General features: G+C 44.8%; 7 protein-coding genes across 7 annotated transcripts; 4 read left to right on the top strand and 3 right to left on the bottom strand.

Annotated features, from left to right (window-relative positions):
- Positions 1-4,457: 4,457 nt before the first annotated feature.
- PG985_015311 (tubulin/FtsZ family protein) lies at positions 4,458-6,175 on the top strand (the record flags this gene model as incomplete). Its single annotated transcript, XM_066835077.1, has 4 exons — positions 4,458-4,469; positions 4,703-4,761; positions 4,818-5,632; positions 5,694-6,175. 4 exons carry the CDS (start codon positions 4,458-4,460, stop codon positions 6,173-6,175), a joined length of 1,368 nt encoding a protein of 455 aa, XP_066676280.1.
- A 706-nt stretch (positions 6,176-6,881) lies between these two features.
- Positions 6,882-8,721, bottom strand: PG985_015310 (RNA recognition domain-containing protein; the record flags this gene model as incomplete). Its single annotated transcript, XM_066835076.1, has 3 exons — positions 6,882-8,534; positions 8,586-8,589; positions 8,711-8,721. The coding sequence occupies 3 exons, from the start codon at positions 8,719-8,721 to the stop codon at positions 6,882-6,884; spliced, it is 1,668 nt and encodes a 555-aa protein (XP_066676279.1).
- A 754-nt stretch (positions 8,722-9,475) lies between these two features.
- Positions 9,476-11,736, top strand: PG985_015309 (uncharacterized protein; the record flags this gene model as incomplete). The annotated part of the gene is made up of 4 exons (XM_066835075.1): positions 9,476-10,490; positions 10,543-10,612; positions 10,684-11,170; positions 11,245-11,736. 4 exons carry the CDS (start codon positions 9,476-9,478, stop codon positions 11,734-11,736), a joined length of 2,064 nt encoding a protein of 687 aa, XP_066676278.1.
- Positions 11,737-12,277: 541 nt separating this feature from the next.
- On the bottom strand, positions 12,278-12,659 carry PG985_015308 (uncharacterized protein; the record flags this gene model as incomplete). Its single annotated transcript, XM_066835074.1, has 3 exons — positions 12,278-12,360; positions 12,443-12,570; positions 12,652-12,659. 3 exons carry the CDS (start codon positions 12,657-12,659, stop codon positions 12,278-12,280), a joined length of 219 nt encoding a protein of 72 aa, XP_066676277.1.
- A 903-nt stretch (positions 12,660-13,562) lies between these two features.
- PG985_015307 (uncharacterized protein) lies at positions 13,563-16,221 on the top strand (the record flags this gene model as incomplete). Its single annotated transcript, XM_066835073.1, has 6 exons — positions 13,563-13,903; positions 14,111-14,276; positions 14,341-14,471; positions 14,530-14,733; positions 14,792-15,131; positions 15,190-16,221. The coding sequence occupies 6 exons, from the start codon at positions 13,563-13,565 to the stop codon at positions 16,219-16,221; spliced, it is 2,214 nt and encodes a 737-aa protein (XP_066676276.1).
- A 2,163-nt stretch (positions 16,222-18,384) lies between these two features.
- On the top strand, positions 18,385-19,539 carry PG985_015306 (uncharacterized protein; the record flags this gene model as incomplete). Its single annotated transcript, XM_066835072.1, has 1 exon — positions 18,385-19,539. One exon carries the CDS (start codon positions 18,385-18,387, stop codon positions 19,537-19,539), a length of 1,155 nt encoding a protein of 384 aa, XP_066676275.1.
- Positions 19,540-20,990: 1,451 nt separating this feature from the next.
- PG985_015305 (uncharacterized protein) lies at positions 20,991-21,989 on the bottom strand (the record flags this gene model as incomplete). Its single annotated transcript, XM_066835071.1, has 5 exons — positions 20,991-21,596; positions 21,659-21,708; positions 21,769-21,783; positions 21,851-21,890; positions 21,948-21,989. 5 exons carry the CDS (start codon positions 21,987-21,989, stop codon positions 20,991-20,993), a joined length of 753 nt encoding a protein of 250 aa, XP_066676274.1.
- Between the last annotated feature and the right edge of the window lie 218 nt (positions 21,990-22,207).

The raw sequence follows: 22,207 nt of genomic DNA, 5'->3' as shown, positions 1-22,207 counted from the left end.
TAATTATTTAAAGACGGATTTTAATTTAATAAAATTATATATATTTTTAAATTAATAAATATATTTTAATAATAAATATTAAATCCGTTTTATAGAGGACGTTAATTTATTATTTATATTAAAAAGAAAATTTATATAAAATTTATTACTTTTTATATAATAGATTAAATTAAATAAATATATAAGTTAATTAATTATATAATAATCAATTAATAATAAATTAATAATAATATATTTATTAAATAATTATTCGTTAATTTCGATTCCTTTATTTCTTATTTATCGATATTTCGGTATTATTTATTTTATTATTTTATTACGGCGAGTTTTTAAATAGCGATTAAAGATTAATATAGCCTCTTCCTTTATATTTATACGGCTTTTTTTTTTAATTTTATAAAGATACGGTATTCGTTATTGAAATTATAAGAGAATCGGTCGTCGTTTTTTTCGATTTCTTTTTTTACCTTTATTTTTTATTAAGCGATAAAGAAAAAATATAAATATAAAATTATCTTTTATTTTAATTTTCGAGGTATTATATTATCGACAGCTTTAACGATATTAGGATATTTTAATTTTAATAAATTAATAGATTTAATAAAATATTCCGGTTTTAAAATATTATAATATATAATTAATAAGGTAACCTTTTCGAAGTTATTAAAAGCGCCTTTTATAGGCGTATATGATATAGCGTTATTATTAATATTAGTATTTATTATAATATATATAGGTAAGTATTAAAATTTAATGGTTATATATATATTTAATAGTATATAAAGGATTAAAAATAATAATATATATATATATATATATATATAATAAAAAAGAGAGATAAATTATAGGTTTTAAAGAACATTTATCGCGAAAATTTATATTTATTTTTAAAAACTTTTTTTAAAAATTTATATAAAATCGGTATTTATATATATTAGTTTTAAAAATTTTATTATTTAATATAAATAATTTTTAATAAATTTTAAGTTTATATAATACGAATGAATAGTTCTTTTTTTAATAATTAAATATAATATTATCGTAAGCCCCGGGTTTATTTTAAATTTTATATCGTAAGGAATAATAAGTAATTATAATCGAGGGTTATAATAAAAAGGAGTTTAATATTTATTATTTATTATCGTTAAAAGTTTAATCTTTTTTTAATTTTATTATTTAAAATATTTATTTATTTTAATATAGAGTTATTATTAATTTATATTATTATTTATTTATTTTATATTATTTATATTAATTATATATAGTATATATTAGAAAAACTTTTTTAAATAAATAAATATTAAATTTTTATTAATTATAAAAAATTATAATTATTATAATAATTTTATATATTAAAAGTATTTAAAATTAAATTAAAATAATTAATTAATTAATTAATAAGAAATTTATTAAATTAAATTTATAAAAGATTTAATTTTATATATTAAAATTTTAATAAAATTAATAATAATATAAAGAATATATTAAATCTTTAATTTTTTAAATTAATTATAAATATAAATAAATATTTTTAAAAATGTTATTATTTAATAAATTAATTAAAAAGTTATAATTATTAATATATTTATATATATAAAGGAATAAAAAGGAAGAAAAAAGCGATAATTAATTAATAAATAAAATATATTTAAAAATTAAATTATTATTATTTTTAAAAATTATTTCTTTAATTAAATTTAAATAAATTTCTTTATTAAAGTTTATTAAATAATATATAAAGTATTAATTATTTCTTTAATAAAAAATTAATTAAATATTATAAATATTATAAAAAAAATTAAAATTTATTTATTAATATATTTTATTAAAAATTTTAAAGAAATTTAAAAATAATATTAATTTAATATTTTATATTAATAAAAATTTATATAAATTTCTTTTTATATAATAAATATATAAATTTTTTAATTATATAATAGTTAATTAATAATAAATTAATAATTATATATTTATTAAAAAACTATTTATTAATTTTATTTTATTTTTTATTCATTAATATTTTAATATTATTAATTTTATTATTTTATTATATTAAGTTTTTAAATAATAATTAAAAATTAATATTATATTTATTTTTATAATTATATAATTTATTATTTTATAAAAGACGTTAATTTATTATTTATATTAAAAAGAAAATTTATATAAGATTTATTACTTTTTATATAATAAATTAAATTAAATAAATATATAAATTAATTAATTAAATTAATCCGCGATTATATTATATTAATCTTTATTAAATTTATTAAACTTTATAATTTCTAGAGCTTTATTCTTATTTTATATATATATATATAAATATATTTTTTATTATTTAATAATTTTAATAACGGTTTTTATCGTTATATATTTTATATAAAATATATAAATTATATATATAAAGAATTATATATTATAATAATTCGAAAGATATATTATTAAATATAATTTTAAGTATTTTAAAATCGAGTTTATTAAAAACGATATAATAATTATAAAAATTAAACTTTTTAAGAAATTAGAATTTAATTATTAATATAATAACGTTAATTTTATTAGAATTATTAAAAACGTTTTTTATAAATATATATAATATAACGTCGTTATTATTATTAATAATTATTATAATATATATAAATAAATATTAAAATATAAATAATATTATAAATATATAATAATATAAAAAGGATTAAAACAAGAAATAATAATAATATATATATATATATATATATATAATAAAAAGGAGAAATAAATTATAAATTTTAAAGGATATATATTATAAGAATTTATATTTATTTTTAAAAACTTTTTTTAAAAATTTATATAAAATCGATATTTATATATATTAATTTTAAGAATTTTATTATTTAATATAAATAATTTTAAATAGATTTTAAATTTATATAATATAAATAAATAATTTCTTTTTTAATAATTAAATATAATATTATTGCGAGCTTTAAATTTATTTTAAATTTTATATTATAAGCAATAATAAATAATTATAATTAAAGATTATAATAAAAAAAAAGTTTAATATTTATTATTTATTATTAATAAAAACTTAATTCTTTTAATTTTATTATTTAAAATATTTATTTATTTTAATATAAAATTATTATTAATTTATATTATTATTTAATTATTTTTTATTATTTATATAAATTATATATAATATATATTAAATTTTTTTTAAATAAATTATATAATTTAATTAATTAATTTAATATAATAAATAAATTTTATAAAATAAATATAAATTAAAAAAGGTAAATATAATAAATTTTTAATTAAATAATTAAATTATTAATTTTAAAATTAAACGTTATTTATTAAATTTTAAATTTAAATTTAATATTATATAATATAAAAATATAAATAATTTTTTTATAAACTTTTTAAATAAATTTTAATATATTTTATTATTATATATTAATATATTAATTATAATTATAATATAAAATAAATCGTTAATTATTATTAATTTAATATAATATTATAAAAACTTCTATTTTTTATTATAATAAAGGTTAAAAAATAACGTTTTTAAAAGAATTTAAATTTTTAATATAATATATTTTTATATTTAATTATTTATTTATCAAATTATATAAAAAAAAAAAAAATAATATTTATAATAAAAAATTTAAATAATTAATCGTTATTCTTTCGAATTTAATTTTTAATTTTATTTTTTTATAAATAATAAAAAAGGAATAAAAATATAAAAATATCTTTTATTTAAATTTTTATAATATTATATATTTATTTAATTATATATAAAAAATTAAAATTAAATAAATAATATAAATAATAATAATAATAATATATATATATATATATATAATAAAAAAAGAAATAAATTATAAATTTTAAAAAATAAAAACTTATTTATAAATATATTAAAAATTAATTATAAATAAAATATATTATTTTATTATTATTATTAATTATATTAAATTATATTAAAAATTAAATTAATTTAAATTATAATAATATATAAATTAATTTTATAATTAAATTTTTAAATTATAAAAATTTTATTTATATAAATAATATTTTTAAATTTTTATTTTAACTTTTATTATTATTTTATATTTATATATATATTATTTATTATAAAAAATAATAATTAAGAAATAATGTTTTAAAAAAATGTATAAATTATTTATAAATTTAATTAATTAAAGTTTATTATTTATATTTCTTTAAACCAACCCCCCCCCCCCTCTTTTAGCGTCTATATTAGTCGTGTACTACCACATATAGCTAGCGTTAGAATTAGGCCCCACATAGTGCGGCCCTCACCTCCTTTCGTTTCCCACCTCCTCCCGGGCCGTCTCGTGCAACATTGACTACCAAGCCATTCAGCGCTGTGCGCAGAGCTTCAGTCCGTCCTCCTTCATATTTCTCAGTCACAGCGTCCAAACCAATTCCCCAACCGCGATTTCACCATGAAGGGCGAAGTGAGTCTCCCTCAATCATAACATTTCTTTTTATGCCTGAATGAAGCGTTGCTACTGTGCTGGTCATGCTCGGGTGGGCTGCTGCTAGCTTTACTGCTTGCTGCTTTCACCGACCCCCCAAAAAAGGCAGGCTATCAAGCAAGACACGGCCGAAGCTGAGACGGACCCAAACCAGCATGTCTTGCAACCGAAACACGTTTCTTCGATGTTATTGACTTTTACTTCGCCTCCAGATCCTCCACCTTCATCTCGGCCAGGCTGGTACTCAGCTGGGCAACAGCGCATGGGAGCTGTAAGTTAGCTCACCGCCTCCTCAGCAACAGAAGCAGATGTTGATTTGAATGACAGCTACCTTCTCGAACATGGCTTAGGCATGGATGGTCGTCCTGACCCCAATGCCAAAGACATTGTTGAGGGCGGTTCATACGAGACTTTCTTCACTGAGACGAGCAATGGCAAATACGTGCCCCGGTCCCTCTTCGTCGACTTGGACCCTTCGCCCATCGACGAGATCCGTACCGGCGATTACCGAACACTCTTCCACCCCGAGCTGCTGATCAGCGGCAAGGAAGATGCTGCCAACAACTACGCTCGTGGCCACTACACCATTGGCAAGGAAATGGTCGAGAGTGTTATCGATCGTATCCGACGCGTCGCTGATAACTGCAACTCGCTGCAAGGCTTCCTAATCTTCCACTCGTTTGGTGGTGGTACCGGCTCGGGCTTTGGTGCCCTCCTCCTTGAGCGTCTCTCCACCGAGTACGGCAAGAAGTGCAAGCTCGAGTTTGCTGTCTACCCCGCCCCGCGTGTCTCGACTGCTGTCGTCGAACCTTACAACGCTGTGCTGTCCACGCACAGCACCATCGAGAACTCGGACTGCACGTTCCTGGTCGACAACGAAGCTGTTTATGACATCTGCAGACGCAACCTGGGTGTTCAGCGCCCCGACTACCAGCACTTGAACCGTCTGATTGCCCAGGTTGTGAGCTCCATCACCTCGTCTCTACGATTTGACGGTGCCCTCAACGTCGACTTGAACGAGTTCCAGACCAACCTGGTCCCATACCCTCGTATCCACTACCCCGTCATCAGCTATGCCCCTGTGGTTTCAGCTGCTAAGAGTGCCCACGAGAGCTTCAAGGTCCACGACCTGACATTCCAGTGTAAGTCAAACTCCAAGCCGACCCCACCCGCAGTGCCTCCGTGCTGAACATATCTATGTAGGCTTCGAGCCCAACAACCAGATGGTCGTGTGCGACCCTCGCAATGGCAAGTACATGGCCGTCGCTCTTTTGTATCGAGGAGACGTTGTCCCTCGTGACTGCAGCGCTGCCATTGGTGCTTTGAAGGCCAAGGCTTCGTTCAACATGGTTGAGTGGTGCCCCACTGGCTTCAAGCTCGGCATCAACTTCCAGAAGCCGATTTCGGTTCCCACTTCGGGCCCCGAAGATGCCGGCCTGGCCTCGGTGGACCGTTCCGTCTCGATGCTGTCCAACACGACTGCCATTGCCGAGGCCTGGTCCCGCCTTGACCACAAGTTCGACCTTATGTACAGCAAACGCGCTTTCGTGCACTGGTACGTTGGCGAGGGCATGGAGGAGGGTGAGTTCTCCGAAGCTCGCGAGGACCTTGCGGCGCTGGAGAAGGACTACGAGGAGGTTGCTGCCGACAGCTTTGAGCCGGATGAGGGTGAGGCTGAGTACTAGGCAGGGTACCAAAGGCGGGTGCCACGACTGGCGTACGTATCTTTGTTCAATACCCCCGGTTTCTCGATTAGCCGACGTTGCACATTTAATAGCTTGGACATTTGTTGCGACGGCACTGCCGTTTCGCGAACATGTTGTACTTCTGAACCTCCTCAGCCCGCGTTCCATTCCGATGCTGCTGATCCATTTGGTAATTGTTATGACAAAGACAGATATCTTACTAGAGAGGCCAACTAGCCCTGTTGCACAGTGCCTTGTAAATGCTTGTCGTTGTGAAATAGAATGAGCATCCCTTTTGACCCTTTCGAACCCCGATTGACTTGACTGGGATTTCGGTACCGCCACCAGCCAAGAGGTAGCCATTGCCTGCCTGTCTGGAAGGTTTACAGGGATGAGAGCTTAAGTTCACAAAATCTATCCGTGCAATTAATATCTATTTCATCGCCACCACCCCTTTCAACTCATGTACGTTACACATTTACTTGATGCATATCGTGAACATGGCGCTCCACCGGTTTTTGTTGTTTTATACGTAGAGGTAGGTAGGTTGAATAGTACACAAATGGACCACGTCTCTCTCTAGCTAGGCTGACTACGCGAAGTCACCTCGTAACAAACTAAAATGGTCAAGCTGGTTGACTGCATCGGTTGACGGAAATGTATGAGTATGGGGGAATTATGTACTTGAGTGTTCACATCCGGACCCTTAACGGGTGGATGGCTTGCTACTGCCCTTTTTGCGCCATTCTGCAGCTCTCTTGGCTCCTCTTCCTGGCTTGGCGCTCGTTACTGATTTCTTATGTTTGTTCCCTTTGCCCTTGCCGAGCTTGAGGTCTCTGGGTTTTCCGTCCTTCGAACTCGCCCGGCGGCCCTCGAAGACTATCTGTTCCGGCGTCTTGATAATATTCAGGGTACTGGCGTTGCTGCCAGTTGCCGGCCCATTATCGCTTGGTTTCCGTTTATCCCCTCTGATTTCACGTTGTTGCCTTGCGGCCCCTGCACGACCAAGTAGCCTACCTGCTCTGCCGGCAAGTGACTGTTGTTCGGGTGTTGCCTTGAACTTATACTGGGTACTTTTCGGCCCTGCGGTGTTGCTCTTGCTGGCCTCTGATGCCACAAGACCTGTCTTGAGCTTCGTGGATCGCTCTAGATTCAAGGCAGTTTTGCGTGGATCCTTTGCGCGACTCACGCGCAAGATGCGTGGCAACATGGGCGGAAATTTCTTGCCTTCCAGCAGAAGAGCAGCTTCCACATGATTACCATCGTAGAATTGGACGTAAGCGAAACCCTTTCCGACACGGGTTTTAGGGTCACGGGGCACACGGACACTCTCAACTTTGCCAGCCGCCTTTTCGAAGACACGCCATAGACCCTCTTCAATATCCGCCGGAACTTTACTTCGCTTTTTGGTGACAGTCTCCCCCTCAGCGTTGGTCTCCACTATGGTTTCGTCGTCTACAAAGCCTAGGTTGCCAACGAAGACGCAACGGCGATGATCCACGGGAGTGGGATGAGCCACGCTGTCGACACGGAGATGGCGATCGAGAATGACCGAGCCATTGAGTGCCTTTAAAGCGGTCCGAGCCGCCAGTAAAGTGGTATAAACCACATATGCATTCGTGGACTTGGTGGTTGATGACATGAGAGATTTGGTGATGAAAGCGGCGCGCTTGGGGATGCTGCCCGCGCCAAAAGCGGTCGATCTGAAACGAAGTGACTCGATCTTATGAGGTCCGGCTGATTGATCAAGAGTAGATAGCGAGGAACCCAGATGTGCGAGGAGTTGCTTCTTGGCCTTGGCCGAGTTGATGGCCTCGGCAGAGACGTTGCCAAGGAACAGAGTACGGTTTGCTTTGTCAATCTCAGAAGCGTCGTCGCCGCCGGTGCCCCTGAGAGACTCGTGGACGATAGGCGTGTCGCCATCAACATCGTCGTCCAAGAATGTTCCAGGGGATTGGCCAGTCACAGTCTGTCCAGATTCGCCTTTACGTCGTTTATCGCCGTGGCTCTTTCCGTTTTCGTCTTCTTCGACCAGTTTGCTCATGTACTTGGATTCGAGATCATCGTGTATGTCCTTGCGCTTGCGCTTGCGGTCTTTTTTGCCAAGGCTTGATGTCTGGGCGTCTGGAGACGGCTTCGCCACTTCCTCTAGTTCTGTGCCTGATATATCATGATCCTCGCTACCTTCGTCGGCATCGATAGCTGTAGCAACGCTGTCTGCTTCCGAGTCGAGTTCGCTCAGTGACTCGTCATCGCCACCTGGAGAGCTGTCGGCGTCGCCTTGTTGGCCGGCTTTAGGTGCTTTTGGCGGCGACACCGCCTTGTAGCGGCTGGTTGGCGGTGCTTTCACAGGGCCAGACTTGAGAAGTAGTCAGTAGGTGGAAGAGGATCGGGTTGTTGGCTTGCTTACACTGCTTGCAAAAAGAGCATCAAGGGTTGGGTCAACGCGATCTTTGGAAGCCGCAAGGGTGGCTCTCTTCCTATTACTGGGGTTAGTCTCGGAAATATTACCAAAGTGAAGAGGCAACAACGTACGAAGGTCCCATCTTGCACAGAGGAAGCGAAATCGGCTTCCGGCGTTCTTCTTTGATCGTGGAACAGACTGCCTGCCGCCTACTTGCAACTGGCCTGTGATGCTAATTAGCTTGCTCGCGATGGCTATCAGCATAAAAAAAAGTTGAGAGATACCTGATTGAGTTAATCGGGTGGGCCCCGCTATCGATAAGCGCAGCACGTACTAGGTACTAGGTAGACTCCAGCGTTTACTCCACATGCAGTTATCAGAAACATCGAAGTGCTTGGCCGTGGTGCGACACCCAACTGCTAACCAATCAGCCACCAAGACCCAGGCAAGTGCATTCATCGATAACTGCAGGTGTTGTCTGACAACCCTTGCTTTTTCTTCGGCGCAACTGGCTGCTAGTACTGATGCCGATGCTGCTGCTGCCGCTGCTGCTGCTGCCGCCGCCGCCGCCATCCACCAAAAAGCATCCTCGATACCTCACTGTGTGTGTCACCTTCTAGAACATCGCAAAAACAGCTGCCTTTTCCTTCTACCCAATCACTTACCATACATACTGTCTCTATTCGGGCGTTACCCTCCCGTTCGCCTTGACTATCGTCCTCGCTCGATCGATCGTCTTGGCCTAATTGAGTACTTACGTGAACATCGAATCGCACACTCTCCAGGTCTCTGAACGTCGCACCGCCAACTCTCTGCGACGACTTTCGCGTCGTCTTTTTATTAATACCTTTCCCATCCCTCCCTTGCCCCAAAACAATCGAAGGCCCGCTCTCGCGATGACGACTGGGGCCACGGCACCGCCGCCTCCTCCCCTGACCATTCCACCTCCTCCTATCGAGCCACTATCAGAGGATGGGTCCAGTCCTTTGAGCGACGTTGAGGATAAAGATGATGAACATGATGACTTGAGTCTCTTGGCCCAACACCAAGAGCCAAAACACGCCAATGTCGAGGACGACACGCACCTTTCCGATGGCGATCTTTCGGAGGCAAACGATACCGAGGCCGAAACAGAGCGTCTTTACGACACACCCCAGACAGCCACTCGCCACAGAGACATGACCTTGAAGCAAAACGCGGGTGAACAAGGCTTCGAACATACTCCGACCAAGCTACGGAAAACTACAGCAGCTCACCTCCAACCCGACATGGAAGATGAAGAAGACGATGACGTCTTGTCGGAGAGGTCTATAAACTCAAGCCCTCCGCCCCCAATAGCACAAGGCCATTCCTCGCTCGCCGTTGAGAAATTACCGTCCCCTACATTAGACATACTCGCTGAAGCTGCCGCCAATCAAGAAGCCGAAGGTCGAAAGCGAAAGCGGCCGTCATTACATGCTGCAGAGGCTGATGATGCTCCGCCGAGCAAGCTCGCTGCCCCCGTTTCTACTGAGCAAGCGAAAGACTCGGATGGCGATGTGACTATGGCTGACGAAGAAGACGCTCGATTCCACTCTAACAGCGGGGAGCAGTCCGCCGATGAGACTGTCGATGCGGTCAATCCCATTGTGTATCATCGCGCCAGCGAAACTGGAGACGGGCCTGCCGAGAATGGAACTCTGGACCAGAAAGGAGACGAGCCAACCTACCGTAAACAAACGCGGAGCGGTGCCAGGCGTCAAAGAGGCGCCGTGAACCCCGAGAAGCGTATTGGACTGGAGGGTCCCGCTGAAGAGGGGGGCCCAGACATCCCTACAGCGGAGGAAGACGGGACACGGGCTGGTGAAGACGACCGGCATCCCGAAGTGGATGCCGATGAGGCCGAGGCTGCGCATAGAAATGAGGAAGAAGGTAAGATACTTTTATCAGCTCGTGGCGCTTGCCAGACTAACGATAGCAATAGTCGAACGTAAAAGAACAGCCTACGATCAGCTGACCGACATCGAGAAGCGATTTGCTACATTTCGAGAAAGGTGCGTTTTGTGGTACTCATCGGTAGACAACACGCCATCCCAATCATCGAGTCGCTAATTCACAGTTGCAGATTGTACGAAGAAAGGCTTGAACAATTGAATCGTGAAGAAGCTATGCTCCGCGCAGATAAACCAACACACCCGGAATACCTCGCTATGATGCATTGTATTGACTCGAGGCGAGATGAGAAGCTGCGCGTCGCAGAGAAGGAGCTCGAGCTGCATCTTGAATCTCTGGGCAGGTGGGCAGTCGCCCGGCGCGCTCAGATTCATTCGCAGTTTTATCAAGACGTCCGGGAAGCGCGGGAACGGACGATGGCAGAGCTTGGCCAGCACTGGTACGCGATACAGCACGAGCGCCGTAAACACGCCAACAATGTACCGGATTTCGGCATTCGCTATCCGAAAAATCAGGCCCAACGCATTCGCCATGCCCTATCATATAACAAGGAGGTTTCGATACTGTCGGGTGTAGCTAAGTACGAAGGCATGCCAGCCGCCCCGGACATGACCGGCGCTTCCATACAGGAGATGGAGGATGATTTCGACGCCATGAACGTGAGTTAAACCCAATGTGACCTGCATTGTGGACTTTTTTTCTTCTTTTTTTCTCCTTTGCTGAAAAGATATAGCGTGGAAGACCGCCAGCGCCTCCGCTTCAACAGGCACAACGTCCCGCATACGTGGATTATGGAAGCATAAGTTTCGGGCAAGGTCTTGGCGCCGCCGGCCAACAGTTTTTGGAGCAAACCGCCTGGGCCAATCCGAACCACCCGTCCAATGCGCATCTCCTCCAGCGGCAGCACCCAGCACACCATGACCCACGAAGGCGAAGCTCGCTTCCCGATGGCTCAAACGCCCGTCGACACTCCAATCAACCCTCTCACCCATTCTCCTCGAGCACCATCTCTAACTCGTCGAACCATGTACCTACCAACCAACTAATGAGTGAAAAGCATGGAACCCGGCTGCCATCGAGTTCGCCTGAGGTCGCGCGTGCCGCAAGCCTGCTAGAGCAAACAAGTGCTCGAAGTCGTAAGGCGGCAGCCGCTGCTGCAGCCGCTGCTGAGCAAGCGACCGCGATCAAGCACGAGACTGTGTTGCCAGTGGGCAATTACCACTGATGCCTTTTGATGGGACTGTAATATCGCAAGGGAGGAAACAACCATGACAATGTGGTTAAACAACACTTACTGTAGCATTTGAAGCGGGATTTGAACGAGAGGTATACCCACGTCCCTTAGGACCCTGACACGGATTTTTGGCGTTTGGTTCTTGATGTCAAATGGATTGCCACTGGTATTTATATACATATATTTTCAGTCCCCCATTGCACGGTGTAGGCAGTGCAGAGGACGAAATACTACAGCTGCTTCCAAGCCCATATGCAATACCTGTTACAGCGATTTCATCAGCGTAGAGAAAGCCGTGGGTACATCCATGGCACGTAGCATCCAACGAGAGCAGGTTCCATACACGAGAAGTCTCGATTCCTCAATGTGAATTAGACTGGGTGAGCAAGTGTCGACCAAAGTGTTACTCGCGAAGGCGCATGTGATATAACGCCAGTCCCAAATTATTGTGGTTTCCAGCGTGCTTAATTAAACAGCCGCCTCTGCACGCCTCGATCAAAATTGGTATAAACTTGGACCGGTCGATGGCCACTTAGTTCTTTGTAGGCTGTGGTGTTTCGGGGACCTTGACATCCTCGAATTCGTCCTGGCCAATAGCTCGGATCGTGTATACATCTGAAACCCCATATGTAAGCACTTTTGCTGTTTCCTCCAGTCTTTTTGCGGCTCCAGCAGACGGGAAGATGTCGGAACGTACAGACGCCAATAGTCAAAGCAGCGATTGCCGATCCCACAACGGCATTCTTGAAGAGGTAAGGTCGTCGTGCGCGAATCAGGGCTGGCGACTGGCGGGAAAGCCTATCATAGTAAGAGGAGCTTCCCAGACTGTGATGCCGGGTTAGAATTGCCATTCAACCACGATATAGATCTGGGCTAGGAGGGTAGTATTCCAATGCAGCGACATACCCAGGCATCTTGTTGGGATCAAGCTGGCGGTGTGGGATGTTTCGGGGGTGATGGAATAATTCCGACTGCTGCCTGCGAATTAGCCCTTGAATAGCAGTATATGTGATGACATAGGGTTGTAAATGGACCATCAGCGGAATGGAAAGTGATTTCAGATGGGATAATATTGAATGGTACAATGCCTGTCCTCTCCTTATGCAATATACGAAGCGGGTCGTTATGTTGATTTATATAAAGAAAGAAATATATTAATTGAATATACTTATATATGCATAAACTGTGGGAACAAGAGCATTGAGTGGGGTTCCAGGTTCTGAAGGATGTACGGATACATCGATACATCTTTGAAATGGTAGGTAGTGGGTACGTACCTACCTACCTAGGTTTCATAGTTGCTTCCGTCCTTTCAACCAAGCAGGAACGGTCGACGCGCGATTCTCAGCTTCAGCTTGAGGCTTCTTTCAACCCTCACGAAAGCAGCACTCTTGTCCGTTTGGGTGCTTTCATCCGCCCGCCATCCAGTCCCGGCCATTGAGATATGTTGATCAATCCATGATCGCATGAATGATCCCAATCTAGTGCAAAATCCCCCAGCGAGGTGGAGATCGCCCGTTGTGCGAGACTGCGCCAGCCAACACGCGCTTTTTGTAACAAGTTCTGGTCCCTGACATCACCGAGACATTTCTACATCCGTACAAACCATTCGCATCTTCGCATTTGCCCTCACCACACCTCACAGGCTGCGCCATAGCTTGGTCCGATCAACAGGAACCGTGTTGGCCCCGCTGCTGCGACCGACGACTCTGCGCACAGCGCCATCAACCTGCATCGTTTGCACCTGCGATTTCTTCGCCCCCATCCCACCCAAGCGTAAGCTTCACCCCAGTACTCGGCGCCTTCCGCTGCCCAGCATGGCAGCTCCAGGCCAACTCTCGGTCCCCGACCAGATCCGGCAACTCGAAGGAGCACGCAAGCTCGTTCTGGGCGATGTGAGCTATTATCCACAAGTCATCCAGGCGACATTGCCCATAATAGGGCCTACAGCACAGGTCGAGTTTCGTCGATGGGGTGCCGACTTCCTCTCCGAAGCGTTTGCAACGCCAGCCGTCACCTTATCTCAGAAGGAGACACTGTCTCTCTTGGTACTGGAGACCTTGATGCTGCTGGTACAAGATCCAAAACAAGACCCAATGGTGTTACGCAGCGTCATACAGACGGCAGCTAGTATATATCCGCTGGCACTCAGATGGACGTAGGTAGGCCCTTCCTTCATGGCCCCCCCCGCCTCACATGACTTCGTAGATCTTGCCTCTCCCTCCACGTAGTAGTCCGAATCTTGCCATTAGCTGTCATGCCGATACATGTGTAGGAGCCGTGGGGCACCAGGCCCGTCTTTGTTCATTCTCAAATGGCCGTGGATCTGAAGAGACAGAAGTGCTGATACTCGCCCTGACACCAGAATTAATAATCCTTACGATACTGCCGCCTGGGATCACATGTCAGCGATCAAGACTAGAATACTACGGCTTTGGGATGCTTCCCCCGTCACCGTTCGCATATGTTGTGTCAAATTCGCCCAACGGGTAGTGCTGGCCCAGATGCCAAGCGTAAACACGGAACCGAGGGTAAGATACTTTCAAATCAGACTTCCAGGTGTATGTATCTTGCGGCAGGCTAACGCATCTACAGAAGGGCGACCCGCTCGACATTTCGTTGGCCCTGATACCTTCGGGCCACTCCGCTCTGGATAAGCACAGTCTAGAGGCAGAAGCATCCGGGCTTCTCGATCGGATGCTGGGTGTTCTACAGGACAGCAGCAGGTATGGTCCTCGGCACTCATTCCCTTCTCGATGATGTGTATGTTAATATATCCTATAGTGAGGTTCTAATTGTCGATGCAACTCTGAACGCCTTGTCTGTCCTCATTCGGGCAAGGCCAGCGGCATCGAATCGGATACTGAACGCTATCTTCAGCTTCAACCCCTTCAAGCTGGCAAGCGTGCCGTTGACGCCAAAAGCGAAGGTTATTGTGCGCTCCATGGAAAAAACGACGCGGATGCTGTTAGCTCACTTGGCCAGACGGTAGGTTGAGATTTGAAGCCCCAAGCTGCTATCAATGAGATGGTGCTAATGGAAGCAGTGATCCTCGGAACCCCCACGCCCCACGGATACAACAGTATCTTGAGCGGCTCATGGCATCCAAGGCCGAAGTGCTAGATGGGGGCAGTAGAAAGCGCGCACATGGCGATTCAGCAAGTGGTATAGAAGTCAAGCGCCAGCGAATGGGGCCTGCCCAACCTACATTCCAAATTCTACCGCTGGGAGCTGGTCCTCATTCGCTTGCCGATGTCTTCGCATTGACACAGAACGCTGGATTGAGGACCTTTGATGCATCCCAGGTGCCGGCATCCTTGGCCGCCAAAATAAGTGTGAACACAATAGCCCGGATCGATACCAGCATTCTGGACCGCGCCATTGAGGTAAGATGAGCCTCGTTTCTAACTAGTGGAAAAGTCCTGCTGACCCTCATGGCCAAAGGGGGTACGAGACCGACTTGCACACCTTCACGAAGCCGCGCGGCAAGCCCCTAGCCCAGAGACAACGGCCCTCGACGTCGAGGAAGACGACGACTACGAGCCATACGAGCCAGCCTACGGCCCCGCCGAGAATGACGAGCAGATACTGAACAAGCTCGATTCCGAACCTTCGTCCCAGAGCCGAGAGCAGCAACGACCCGCGGTGTTGAGCTCGTTGGGCTTGCCCACCTTCAAACTACCCCCACCGCAGCCTTTGAACCCAAACCAGGTCATCAAAGTTGGACAGGGCACTGTAGCTCGCGTATTTAGCATGATGAGTGGTCTGGGTGACCCGGCGACCCGACGGGCAAGAGTTGGGGTGAACCGCCTTGCCGCTAGCTCCTATGACCGAGACGCCTGGATTACGATCATTGCCCGCCTTGCCACCAGGTCTCTGGCCGGCCTGAACGAGGTCGCGTTGAAGGATGAAGACGACTCGTCCCCGGTCGGTGGCATGCACTTGGGCAACTCGATCCGCGAATCGCTCTACACGTACGTGCTAGAAGACTTCCGGAAACGGATAGATGTTGCTGTGTCGTGGCTCAACGAGGAGTGGTACAACGACAAGGTGCAGCAAAAGTCGGCATCGGACGCTGGGTTGACTCCCCTACACTATGAGAAGTGGGCTCTTCGTTTACTGGATTCGTTCCTGCCTTACCTACATGCACAAGACAAGGTGCTTACACGGTTTCTCAGTGAGATACCGGAAATCAACGCAGCCCTACTGAGCCGGGTGAAGACATTATGTCGTGATCCCAGCATGATTACGTTGGCTCTTACTAGCCTCTTGTACCTGGTCATGATGCGGCCGCCGGTCCGAGAGATTGCTCTGGACACGATGCAGAATATATGGCTAGAGTACGAGGAAGCCAGGCCGTCGGCGGCGAGGCACCTGGCCAAGTGGCGGCCAGCGTTTCTGGAAGAGCAAAAACAGCTAAGCGAAGGAAGTGGTCAAATGGGCATGGGCGCTGCTGCAGCAGCCGTGTCGACGTAAAGGGTTCGCGGGTCCTGGTAAAGCGGGCCGAGCGACTCTGAAGAAAGACAGGCGGACAAGATGGCTTCATGATGTATGTGTAGGTTAGGCATTCTCTAGAGGGCGGGTGTGTAATTCTGAGACTCTTGGCGGGCACCCATGCGCCGGCGCAGTCATGGTAAAGGGGGGAGGGTTTTACCGTCGTGTATTGTATTGTATGTAGGGAGGTGTGTGGCGGCGGCTGCAATGGTCAATGGCCTTAAAACGGGCTGAGTCAGGGGCTTGGTGGTAGCGCATAGAACATACCCCACCACTACCCATACGGCTTGCAGGCTCGTTGTCGCTCAGAGGCTGGAGGATGACAGATGGGAATCCAGTCCAACGGTTTGCATGAGATAAGCCCCACCGGCCTGCTGCCGACGTGCATGATGTTTTACCTGCAGAATTTTGACAGCCAAAAGGATCTGATCCAAAGTGCCAGGATCGTAGGATAGAGTGTAGCCTATACCCAGTACTCATTAAGACGCTCCCATTGATGTTGTATCTATCAATTGATTAATCCATACCATAAGTATTCTTTCTACCTCCTTGGGCAGACAAGGTTTAGGATGTCCTCAATGGTTGCTGGGCCACCGGCCGGGACAAGTCCAAAAGGCTGCATATGTCAATTTACGGAGTACCTACCTAGGATATACGACTTGAGTCGTAGCCATGCCCGTGGAAGAACCCATTGAAAGTGCATCAACGTAATTGTGGCTAGGGGCGTGTTCCCCCTACTAATCAAATTAGAGTAGGAGGCGCGTTTTTGGGGGGCGTGCGGGCCTCTATGCCTATTGGATCGGGCTGCGCGGTCTCCTGAAAGTGAAATCATAAGGCAAGCAGGTGCAGGCGTACGTGTAGCGTGTTGATGTTTGCTTCTGTCTCAGCTTTCATCTATCAGACGATATATACGGTTACCCTAGCCCAGCTGGCAGCCTTTGCCTACTTGCTCCTGCTTGCCTACCAACCTACCAACCTACCTACCTAACCTAGGCACTAACCTAATATTACTGGAGGGCTGTAAGTGGCCTGCCTTCCCTGCCCGCCAGCGCCCGATCTCGTCAATACTCCAATGCTCATTGATTGATATACATCAATGATAGCGACCTGGGGGTATTGCCTAGGTTAGGTATACTTTCCAAGTCGAGACTCGGGTGTAAACAAAACCTTGCATCGAAAATCAACAACCACCGTCGATACCTACTTTGCATACATTAGGTACATAACAGGCAGCCCGTCCGCGGCTTCCCCCGGATGCGCACCCACCCTTTCTACCTCCAGTCGTCCGCGCCTGCCTCGCCCATGCCCATGCCCATGCCCATGCCCATGCCCGAATCCAAATCCAAATCGAAATCGAAATCGAAATCAAAACCGAAAATGCCGAGTCGGTTACAGAGAATGCGGTCTCACCGTGCATCCAGAAGCGGGAGTGCCAGCCCAAGTGCCAGCCCAAGTCCCAGTCCCAGTCCCAGTCGAGGATCCGTGGATGTCGGGGCCGAGAACGAAACCGGTAAGCGGCTCCCTTTGATTTGATTTAATCTTCAAGAATAATTGCGACCCCATCTGCCCATGAGATTATATCCTCTGCCCTACCCAGGCCAATTAAACAGGACCCTGGATCGCCAGTTTCGCTGCGAGCCGTCACGCCAAGCAAGTTGCTGGCCACGACACTGCACCGACAACTCAACGGCCGCCGCCAAAAGGGCAAATGGCGATCAATGCAACAGAATACTACTTTCATTGTTTCTTTTCCGGCATCCTATATGCTTCCTCTGCCTTTGTTCTTGATCGCAGCCGTAGTCACACACACACACACACACACCTACTCTCACTTTCTCACTCACACTCGCACTCACTCTCATTCTCATTCTCTCTCCCTCCCTCCCTCTCGCTCTCTCCACTTCTACTAGCCTTCTCTTTTCCGGACACTCGCTTGCCTGCTTGCCTTGCTTGACCGGCTCTTTTCTCTTCTTCTTTCCTTATTGTCTACATTTTCTTTTCCTGCCAGTGTCGCACGTGCATGACACACACATCACTTTGCGTCGAGGGGCATGAGTAGTGACCTGGCCTGCAGCAACACCTCTCCGCGGCCAGTCGCCGATCGATGCGCTATCTCCCACTACCACCAGATCCGCTACCGTCATGATGGCCGAGGCGAGATACAATCCATACGCCAGCTCCCCCAAGTCTGCCAATGGTACCATTCCCTCCACAATCCGCACTGTGCCCAGCTTCGACGATCCTTCAGATACCTCTTCCGGCTCCCCGTCCGCCAGAAATAGCAGGTTCTCTAGTTCTGTCAATAGCAACACCAGCGCTGCTTCCCACACCTCCCAGTCCCAGAATGGTCCGACAGTACGCTTAAGATCTCCTTCTCCAGGTCCACCCACAGATCCTCAGGCAACCAACACGCCTATATATTCGAGCAACGCCACGGTTCGCACCGGCCAGAACGGCCTGGCCCCCCCACACACGATAATACCCTCCCCGGACGGGAGCCCGATGGATGAACAGGCGCTCCGCGAGGGGTCGCCGCAATGGGACTCGGCCGTAGGCAAAGCGGCTCTGGGAAAGACGGGCCGCGTCATCAACAAGCTCGTCTCCGACAATGAAGCTCTCCGGCGTGAGCTCAAGGTGGAGAGGATGAAGGCCGAGGAGGCCAAGCAGACGGCCAAGCTCATGGAAGACAAGATAGAACGGACCGTTTCCGAGTACGAATCGCGCTTACTAGAGGCAAACGTCACAAAGACCTTACTCAGCCGCAAGGAGCGCCAGGTCGAATCTCTGCAGGCCGCCGTGGAGCACGAGAAGCAACGCGCCGTCGAGGCACTAGATCGCGAGCGGGTGTGGAAGGAGGAGCTCGAGCGAGGTCGCCGCGACGCCAACGTACAGGTCGAGGAGGCCAAAGCCCAAGCCACCTTGATGGAAGGTCGGTATAATGCCATAGCTTCACACTGGAAAGACCAGGGTGACGAGGTGAAAAGGACCGCCGTCAGCCTCCACGAGGAGATCGCGGCACTTGTGTTGGAACGAAGGAACGACGACGACAAAATCAACACGCTGCGTGATCTCTGTGATCAGCAGGACGGGAATATCCGGGACCTGAGGGAGCAAAAGGACAGCATCGACAGCCAGTTTGAGGAATACAAGAGGGAGCAGGAGAGCCTACTTGGCAACATCAAACAAGCAGCCCGGGAGCGGGAGGAGGAGCAAAGACAGACCATCGAAGAGACGAAACGAGTACTCGGAGAACTACGCTGGGCCCTGAACGTCAAGAAGAACGTTGCCGGAGCCCAGTGATCGCAATTCAGATCACACTACAGCACTAAGGCTGTTGCACCCACACGAGATCTAGCCTCTCAAGACTAGGCCAGCAAAGATACCACCAAATCCAGCATAATGTGCGACCTCACTGCGACAGTCTGAACTAACCACCCTGCTGACCCCCTCCCTGCGAATTTTTTGGGTCCTCTCGGTGCTCCGCCCCTGTTGAGCTCTCCTCAGGTCTTGACGCAATTGGGCGCGTCATTTTCGAGGTCAGATGGGAGGACAACGAGGGGTACTGGTACCTCGAGCGCGCAAAATGTTTCCCGGGCCTATGCCATCTCTGGGCAACGTCGCTCTCTACCAGTTGGATCATGTCACATCATCAGATGGTCAAGAGCGAAAGAGGCCCAAGAGGCCGGTCCAGTGTGGCTCCTGGGCTTGACCGGCATGTGGCAATCACCATACCCCTCGAGTCTTAACATATACCCTTCCTTACACAATGGCATCCGCGGTCGGTCTTGTTGGCTGCCCAGTGTATCCCGGGGCTTCGCCTCTGTCCTCGTTGGGGAACGTTCGCCCGGGAACAAGAGTACATGAACGCATAGTAGCAAATACCGGCAGGCACACATCACGGATACGGGAAGCCACCTAGCTTTCGATACCATCCAAGGAAGATCGAGGAGGGGGCGGTGTAGCAAATACAACCATGTCACTGGGTACAGCATCCGAGCCGAACAATTCCTAGCCATCGAAACTGTTGTGGGGGAAAGGCCGGGGCTTTTCTCTATCACTAAAAGCAGTGTTGGACTCCTTGAGCCAGACGCATCACCATCACATCCATCACCTCTTGGGTAATAATAGTCTGGCTAGGGTAACTCCCTCACATGAAGCTACCAGATGGATTATCATACGAGGTATTACCAGCAAGAATAAATAAATCTTCTATGTTAACCATAGGCCTGGCAGTCAATTCACACAATGCTAGGTATCCTAGTATTCGATATCAAGGTGATCCACCCACTGCGCAGCAACAAAACAATGTGAAGAGAGCCAAAACAACACGCAAGATACTCGAGACCATAGCCGGCTAACCGAGCACACACGGCCTATTCCAATCACACACCCAGTAACACATTATAACAAGGAGGGCGAAAGAATGGGCCACCATGGATTGCCAGCCCCCACAGCCCCAGAGAGCGGCGCATGTGCTTCGTAGATGGCGCCCCTCATAGTGATCTTATATGATGTGACGGTGCATTCAAATCCGCGGCGGGAAGCCACCGCGGAGTCGTGCTCAAACTTGGTGACAATAATAAGTGTATCAACATTCCCGGGAGGAAGAAGTAAAAGAAAAGAAAAGAAACGGATTAAAAAGTCAGCAGCGATAATACCTATCCTAAACTCCTTACCCCGCTCAAAGATATCGGGAAATTGATCCTGTAGGCTATAGCAAGCAGCATGGGATCGCGACACCGCCTTCTTCTTTATTCGATCCTTGGGGGTGTATTACTTGGGGTCAGCCGCCTTCGTTCTCCCTCTTTCCGTAGGCTCTCGATGATCTTGAGCATCTCTTTTCGGGCCCCGATGCTGTCAATGGCCTTGCCTGCCATGCTCATCGATATCTTCTCGCCGGCATTTACAGCAAGCAGACGCTTAACCAGCAAATGACGCATTATGATGCAGACGAAGACGCCGCAGTCGCTCCCGTTCTCTTGTTGGGGGCATTCGGACAGGTAATGAAAGCGCAGCGGCTTGCCAAGCACGCTCGCCAGCCGCTTGCACGCGACCCAGGCCTCCTCGTTGTTGGCACCCTCGAGAGAATCGTAGTGAAACGCGACACCGTCGATGATGCTCACGAGTAAGAGCGACCAGTGGCTTCCTCCCTCGGCCATGCTAACATTCCGATTGTCATTGATTGGCAGGAAGATGTGGGTGATTCCCCGAAAGTCGGGGAGCGCAGACCGGACGCCCTCGGTGTCCCCGTTTTTCATCAAGAGGAAGGTCATACTAGGACGCAGGAGGACAATGTGCGCCTGTGGGTACTTTGACAGGATTTCCTGTTCGAGAAACTCTTCCCAGAAGGCGATGTTCTAGTGAAGACGAAAGCAGTAAGCCACCGAGCCACGGCCCACGAGAATTTGACCATACTCACGTTATCTGTCAGCCAGTCCGCCTTGAGACACTTGATGTCTTCGTATGTCACTTTCTCCCCCTCATGTTAGTCCGGCTACGGAGAAATCGCAGAGGGGCTTCATCGCGTACAGAGAACATCGTGGTCTGCCGCAAGCATAGAGTCAGTTTCGGCCAGCAGGTACAAGGGGCGGCCCTGGCTGCAGTGACTCACATGAAAGGTAGGGTTGCGTTGGCGAAGGTGAGGGGGAAAGCTACAGAGACATAGGTTAACCACAAGACGGCAAGCACACAGGGTGCTGCTTGCTCACGCTGTCGCCTAACCGCCTAGCGATCCTGTCTCGGATAGGCATCTTGAATGCGAGAAGAGAGCGGCAAAGGTAGCGCTGCTGGGTGGCGCGGTGCGAAAGTGATGCGAAAGATGCGTGGGCAAGCAACAAAGACTGAGGGCGAAGCTGGCGTGTCGAATAGCCAGCAAAGTAATGTATGCGCGCAGGTTTTGGCGTGTCGAGAAGAACGGAGGCCGGGCGGCGGAGGTTACTGAGACCTAGCGCAACTCTATGAAAGCCTT

Source organism: Apiospora marii (genome assembly GCF_038362585.1).
Source record: "Apiospora marii strain CBS 49790 chromosome Unknown utg000013l_segment0_segment0, whole genome shotgun sequence".
Taxonomy (NCBI): domain Eukaryota; kingdom Fungi; phylum Ascomycota; class Sordariomycetes; order Amphisphaeriales; family Apiosporaceae; genus Apiospora; species Apiospora marii.
The sequence above is the reverse complement of the archived record's forward strand: the minus strand, read 5'-3'. Positions and strand labels throughout refer to the sequence as shown.